Source organism: Triticum aestivum, chromosome 6A (genome assembly GCF_018294505.1).
Source record: "Triticum aestivum cultivar Chinese Spring chromosome 6A, IWGSC CS RefSeq v2.1, whole genome shotgun sequence".
Taxonomy (NCBI): Eukaryota; Viridiplantae; Streptophyta; class Magnoliopsida; order Poales; family Poaceae; genus Triticum; species Triticum aestivum.
This window is the reverse complement of record NC_057809.1, coordinates 14,344,215-14,351,600: the sequence shown is the minus strand read 5'-3', so window position 1 is coordinate 14,351,600 and position 7,386 is coordinate 14,344,215. Positions and strand designations below refer to the sequence as shown.

Below are 7,386 nucleotides of genomic sequence, written 5' to 3'. Positions count from 1 at the left end.
AGTGAAGCCATTCTTTTAGCGAAACTTTGTGTGTGAGTATAACATTCGGCCATGTTTGCCCAAAAGAGTTGCGGAATTGTTTTGATTATTTGTAAATTATAAAATGTAATATAGGGTGCGCCCAGAACCATATCCCAAAAATCCGCACCGGGATGAAATCATCAGGATGATAATTTATGAAACCAAATCAGTGAGATCATAGAGATAATATACATTAAGGGAATAAATCTGGCAAACATAAATATTGGTTAAGAAAAGAAAAGGGAGGAGAAAATGTGGGAGAGGAGTACACCAAGTCCATCCAAGTAGTGGCAGCCAACCAAGTCAGCCTCCCGGCCAACGAACCGGTCCACCATCCCCCAGAAGAACCCCACCGCACCAGCACGCCACCCCTTCCGTCCCACTGACAGGGCGACCCATGCGACATGCGGGCCCACATGTCATTGGTGTGGAGGGAAGTGAGGCGCGTGGGCGGAGCTGCCCCTCCGCGGCCGTCTGCCCCGCAGTATATATGGCCGGCGCTCCGGCAGCGGTTCCCCCACCATTCCCTCCCCTCCACTCCGACCAAGAAATCCACAGAGACCAAGCCCAGGCCCAGCCCAAAGCCCACCACGAGCCCGAGGATGGCCGCCGCAGAGACGCCGCCGCCGACCGGCGGGATGGGCTTCCTGGGGCTGCTCAGCTTCCGCCGCAGCGCCACCGCCGTAGCCTCCTTCGACCCGGCGCAGGACGACGAGCTGCTCGTCCTCGACGCGCTCCAGGCCCACGTCGCCGACCGCCTCGCCGCCCTCTCCACCTCCGCGCAGCAGGGGCAGCAGGGGCCAGTGCTCTCGCTGGCGTTCCTCTCCAAGCTGCTCGACGCCGTGGTGTCCTCGGACGCCGCGTTCCGGGACGCCCTCGCCGTGGGCCCCGTGGGCGCCGCGCTCGCCCGGCCCCCCGCCGACCGCCTCGCCGCCGACCTGCTCGACCGCTCCGTCAAGGCGCTCGACGTGCTCAACGCCGTCTCCCTCGCGCTCGCCTCTCTCCGGGGCTCCCACCGCGCCGCGCTCACCGCGGCCTCCTGCCTCCTCGCCGCCGACCCGCCGCTGCTCCACCGCGCGCAGTTCGCGCGCGCCCGCCGGGCCATCTCCAGGCTCTTCCCGGACGCCCGGGCCGCGCCGTTGACGCCCTGCAGCTCGCGCGCCGCCCGCGCGCTCTCCTTCAGCGTGTCGTCCAAGAACTGGTCCACGGGGCGCCACGTGCACGCCATGGCTGCGCACCTCGCGCCGCCGCCGCAGGCCGCCACCGCCCCCGGCGCCGGGGGCGGCCTCGGGCTGGCACTCTACACCATGAGCTCCGTCCTCGTGTTCGCCATGTGGGCGCTCGTCGCCGCCGTGCCCTGCCAGGACCGGGCCTCCGCGGCTGCCCCCATCGCGCCGGCCAAGCAGGCGCAGTGGGCTGCTCCCATGACGGCCCTCCAGGAGCGGATCATCGAGGAGTCGAGGCGGAGGGACAAGAAGGGGTCGTCCTCCGGGGCGTCCTCGCCGGCGTCCACGGGGCTCCTCGCCGAGATGCAGGCCGTGGAGCGCGCCGCGCGGGAGCTCAACAGCCTCCTCGAGGAGATCGCCGAGGAGGAGGACGAGGCCGCGGAGGTGGAGGCGCCGGCGTCCATCAGCGAGGAGCGCGCGGGAGACGTTCTCGAGCGCGCCGAGGCGCTGGCCGGCGCGTGCAGGGCGCTGGAGGACGGCCTCGCGCCGCTGGAGCGGCAGGTGCGCGCCGTGTTCCACCGCGTCGTGGCCAGCCGCGCCGAGGTCGTGCGCTGCATGGAGCACAGCGCGCGCAGCACCGCCGGGTCCGCCTCCGGCGCGGCGGCGCCGCAGCAGCCCCATTCCTTCTGAGCAGAGGACGGCTGATTAGGATTAAAAAAATCCCTTCTTTCTGTGCTCAGCTGTACCATTCTTTGATTTGTATCACTACTTCCGGCACTCTCTCCGTGCCTGTGTGATCTTCTTTGTGTATGTAGATGATGTATGGCTTGGCTGTAAAAACTAACTTTTTTGGTTTGATTAGTGCTCTTCGTTCTTGATGCTCAACAGCAGAGACAAGAGAATGTGTGTTATCTGTTGAAACTTGAAAGAAAGGTTTTGTCTCCCAAAAGAACCAAACAATACAAAGAATGGTTCAAAGATTGCAGAATTTGTCAGCCCTTATCATCATCACCAGCAGCATCATGCAAAAAAATCGTCTTCCTTCCTTTTGCGTTGCACTTTTTCTCTGATGAGATCATCATCCATTTCCCCTGGGATCAACAGACCCTAGTTTCATCTCTGCAACCTCCACTCAAAAACCTGTTCAAGATTCAGATGACCAAAATCTGGGCTGCAAAATCATCCAGGGCTGTTTGAGGAATCAGGATTCAGATGACCAAAAGTTTTTTGGGGTGCAACCTTGAGATGGATGGTTGACAAGCAGGTTGACTCAGGACAGGGATGGATGAGTGAATCAGAGACAAAGATCGATCAAGTTGGTGGATTGAAGTCCTTGGAGAAAAGAGGAGGCAATCAAAGGCAAGGTTGACTCAACCCAGCCAAGCCAAGCCAAGCCGGCCGGCCTGCAGCTACCGAACAGTGACAGACAGAGATTTGAATGGCCAGGGATGTGCAGGCCATCAAGGGGGCACAGCCTGGGATGAGCTGTGAGATGGCTTGGCACTTTGTCCTCTTTGCCATACTATTCAACTCGGCTGACCTGTCTGTCCTCGGGTCTATTCTATGACTAATCTCACACCAATCCTAAAGCTGCAGTTAAGTATTGCTTATTCTTCTTTCCTGAGAGAAATACATAAAAATGTGTCTGTGCGCTTGCTTGCTAGCTGCTGCCACTTGTAGCCAGGAGACAGAGTCTCATTTTCATATGCTATTCATATTATGGTCTCAATTTTGACTCCAGAGATGAAGGGACTTTTTGTAGCAGTACTGATATTTGACCCATGTACTGAAGGCATGAGCTAATCTCTGCGCTTAGCTTCTTGCATGTAGATTATGTGCAGTTAGACTATAGCCAGTTCATGAAAATGGGATGCAGAAGCAGATATTCAACAGCTTGGTTAGGCCATAATTAAATTAAATTAAATGGGCATGGAAATGGAAATACAATGGTACTGACTCACCTGTGAGAATGACCTAGCCATCATGATGAGGAAGGAGTACGCTTAACTCTGAATCCTCGACATGTTCCGTGTGCTATCATTATCATTAATCATGAGGCATTGAACCTTTGTCACGCATCTTTAATTTCATCACATTTTCTATGCTGCCAGCGGTGTACTGGGCAGGACTGTAGTGACACCATGGATCAGCAAAAGTCAGATACACCTGGCTATAGCAGCTGTCAAGGATAACATTTCCATTATAAAAATGTTATTCTTTTTGTGGGTTTTTTGGAGAAATTTCTTTTTGGTGAGCTGTAAGAAGTTTAATTTTTTTCCAGATAATGTATACTCTAATTCATACATTTCAAATATATGACCCTGTCGTCCCCGTGTAGACCGAAGAGGACTCTTCGTTCTTTTCTTGACCGAAGTAGTACTCTTCGTCTTCGTATTGATCAGGCCAAAGACATGCACTTTTGGGCTAAAGAGTACTCTTCGCAGGCCCGTAGGCCGAACAGATGATCTTCGGCCCAGCCTCGACCGGAGAGCACTCTTCATCCGTCACGCGGCTAAAGATTGCTAAATCGGGATATTGCGTCACTACGATTTGCTGCCAACCAAATCAGATGATTCATGTGTGGGAGGTTGAGTAGTACTATTTGGCATACCTTCGGAATGATGATCATTTAAAGGTTCTAGCGTGTGGGCATTGCTCCATTGGCGTGTTCAGGCAAATAGTAGTGTGGATTGTGTGTTAATCCTGTTAAACCCGCCTCTGCACCTACATGGATTTTCTATTGTGGAGAACATCCACATTATGCAATAGACTTCCAACTTAAGCTGATTTTTTTTGCGAGGTAACTTAAGCTGATTCTGTAGAGAAATTTTTGATATTTACTTGCTTAGTCTGAACTCAATATTTTGTGTCAGTGATTTGCAACGGCGGCTTCAAGATATTTGATAGTGCAGACTCTTAGTTTCTCAGCAGTAATGACATTCATGTGTGGGAGGTTCAGTAGTCCTATTTGGCATCTTTTCTTAATGATGATCGTTTAAAGGTTCTAGCGTTTGGGCATTGCTCCAATGACGTGTTCAGGCAAACAGTAGTGTGGATTGTGTGTAAATTCTGTTAAACCCGCCTCTGCACCTACATGGAGTTTCTACCGCGGAGAAAATTATCAGTCCACATTATGCAATATTTCATGTCAGTGATTTGCAACGATGGCTTCGAGATATTTGATTGCGCAGACTGTCAGTTTCTCAGCAGTAATTACATTCAAAAGTTTTACATTTTTCCTGCAATGCTACATGTATTGTCGATGTTTGACAGTGAAAGTAAAAACAACAGAATTAATATCAACAAAGAACTGGCGGTATTGGTTGTAAGCAATGCCGAAAGAAGAAGGAGGTGTGTGTACAAATGTCCTACATGCACTCAAGCAAGGCCATTCCCAAGGTATTTTACACAGTTTATCTGATATGCACAAATGTCTACAAACATGTATATGCATTGTTTAATTAATTGCTGTTTATACAAGTATAGAATCTCATTCTATGGAGTTGGATTCCGGCAGTGATGAAGAAGCAAGCCCAACGTTTGCAGAATTTACATCTTTTGGACAGCAAGGTTGTCATAATTGGAAAAGCATGCAGACTATCTTCTTGCTGAAGGCAGAGGACGAGATCAAGACACATCACACCAAATATTAGGTCTTGTGAGCAAAAAAGTACATCGAGACAATCACTCCAAGTAGCAAATCGCTGGATATGGATTATTACCATTTACAAGTGCAATCTACACAGCATAGACACAGAGCTGTTGGCTCGGCTACCACTGAAAAATGATGTCCATTCTATGCCATGTCTTCACCCTCTAGAGTGCCTCTGACCGCTGCGTGGCCATCTTCCGCATGCCCCTTCTCCCCTCTACGTGCCAGTTGACCTCTTACCTTGTCCTTATCCTATGATTATTTCCTTGCTCTCACCGTTTTTCCTATTACCGTCACTGCCGGGGACATCTACTCCCTCCGTTCCATATTACTTGTCATGGTTTTAGTTCAAATTTGATCTAAAACCACGACAAGTAATATGGAATAGAGGGAGTAGTATAGAGTAGGTATATACTGTGGGTGCTTTAAGACCAAGTATAATAAGGTGAGACAAAAGGTTGGCTATAAGACTTTAAATATCTTTATTATTAAGTTGGACGAAAGAGAAGAGGAGAGACAAGAGAAATGAGCTGTAGATTTACAGCCGGCTGTAGCACGTGCCCCAAGTAGCCATGTGAGAATGTATGGTGGATCATGAGGTAAAAAAGTAGTATTTTCTTGTAACCCACTACTATAATGTTAGCTATTACACTAGCAAAACAGCCCGTGCACTGCAACGGGAGAAAAATAATAATCATAATCTTCGATGGCCATGACCATATTTTGCTGCATCATCGAGATACACTATCACTCTCATTTTCATAAAATCATTAATTTTTTTGGAAAATCATGATTTTTTTAAACCCGTGAACATATCTGAAATTGTGAACGTTTGTATAGATTTTCGAAATTTTTCTAAAATCATGAATATTTTATACTATTGCAAACATTTTTTTAAATTGCGATTTTTTGAATGAGCGAACATTTTTTTGGAAATTGGTGTAACCATTGTTGAAATTCATGAATTTTTTTATTTAACAAACATTTTTTGAAATGCATGATCATTTTTTGAATCAGCGAACACTTTATGCATCAATAAAATATTCTGTAAGTCACGAATAGTTTTTGAATTTTTAGGATATCTTTCAATTCATGACTATTTTATGAATTGGCAAAATTTTGTTCAATTTCATTAACATTTTTTAGTACACAATTTTTTTTAAATCATGAATATTTTTTTATTTACTGACCATTTGTTTTAAAATTACAAACAATTTTTGAATATGCGAACATTTTTTAAAAGTCACAAACATTTTCTGAACCACAAACATTTATGAATTATTAGACATTTAATTTCCATATTCTCATTTTTTTAATTTTTGGAACTTTTTTAAAGCCCAAAATATTTGAAGTAGAAAAAAAAACAAAGCCAGAAAAGGAAAACGAAATTTAAAAAACAGGCCACCTAGACATGGGCCGGCCCAAATAGGCGCAATGTGTCTTCTCCAAGCGCGCAGAGCGCAATATAGAAGGTTCCTACTGAATGGGCCGGCCCATGGATTCTCCTCTGTGAAACGTTTTTTTTACCACTTACAGGTCCCGATGTTAACCACCTTTTGTTTGCAGATGACATCCTGTTGCTATTTAAGTCTAGTATGTAGGGTGCCAATTTGGTATGAAACCTGCTTAACATTTATTGTGGTGCTTCGAAACAAAGGGTAAATAATGAGAAATCCTCTATATTCTTCGGTAAGGGTTATTCAGATACTCTCAGGCAAGAAGTCAAGAACTCTTTTAATGTCCAGAATGAATCCTTAAGTGATAGATATTTGGGGCTGCCTTCTGAAGTGGGACAATCAAAGAATGGTACTTTCAAGTATCTCAGAGACAGAGGATGGATGCAAAAGTTACTATCAGCTGCTGGCAAAGAGGTCCTCATTAAATCTGTTGCCCAGTCTATACCAGTTTTTTCTATGTCCCGTTTTAGGCTTCCCTTTGTAAGAATGTGACATCTATCATCCGCCAGTTTCGGTGGGGGAAGTGAAAAGGGAAAATAAAACCATGCTGGGTATCGTGAGACGTGATGACAAAGCCAAAGAATTTATGTGGTTTGGGATTCCGTAACCTGGAGATTTTTAACATTGCTCTTCTCTCACGGCAGGCTTGGCGGATTCTACAGGAACCTGAATCTTTAAGTGAACGAATTATTAAGGTAGCTTATTTCCTGGGTTCTTCTATCCTTGATATTGAACTTGGGCTACACCCCTCTCAGATATGGTGGGCGATTATTGATGGAAGAAATATTCTTAAACAAGGAATCATTAGGCGGATTGGTGATGGCAGATCAAGACGGATATGGAAACACAATTGGAATCCTCGGACTGGACTCATGAGGCCCATTAGCTTACGTATTGCAAACCCTCCCCTTCTTGTGGCCGATCTATCGATGCCACCACGGCTTCCTGGCGCGAGCAGCTAATTAGGCAAGTGTTTTTGCCGCTAGATGCAGAAGCAATATTAAGACTTCTCGGTGTTGTTTCATTACCATGATAAGTCATGTTGTATCATAACAGAAACAAGATAAATTTAACCACTCTTGTGTGCAAA

General features: G+C 47.1%; 1 protein-coding gene across 1 annotated transcript; it reads left to right on the top strand.

Annotated features, from left to right (window-relative positions):
- Positions 1 to 386: 386 nt before the first annotated feature.
- Positions 387 to 2,192, top strand: LOC123129996 (protein ROH1). Its single transcript, XM_044549946.1, has one exon. The coding sequence runs from the start codon at positions 426 to 428 to the stop codon at positions 1,875 to 1,877; it is 1,452 nt and encodes a 483-aa protein (XP_044405881.1). The 5' UTR covers positions 387 to 425; the 3' UTR covers positions 1,878 to 2,192.
- The last annotated feature ends 5,194 nt before the right edge of the window (positions 2,193 to 7,386 follow it).

What these genes read in the sequence shown, in the direction of transcription:
- LOC123129996 (XM_044549946.1), top strand. Translation starts at nt 426, where the DNA reads ATGCGGGCCCACATGTCATTGGTGTGGAGGGAAGTGAGGCGCGTGGGC.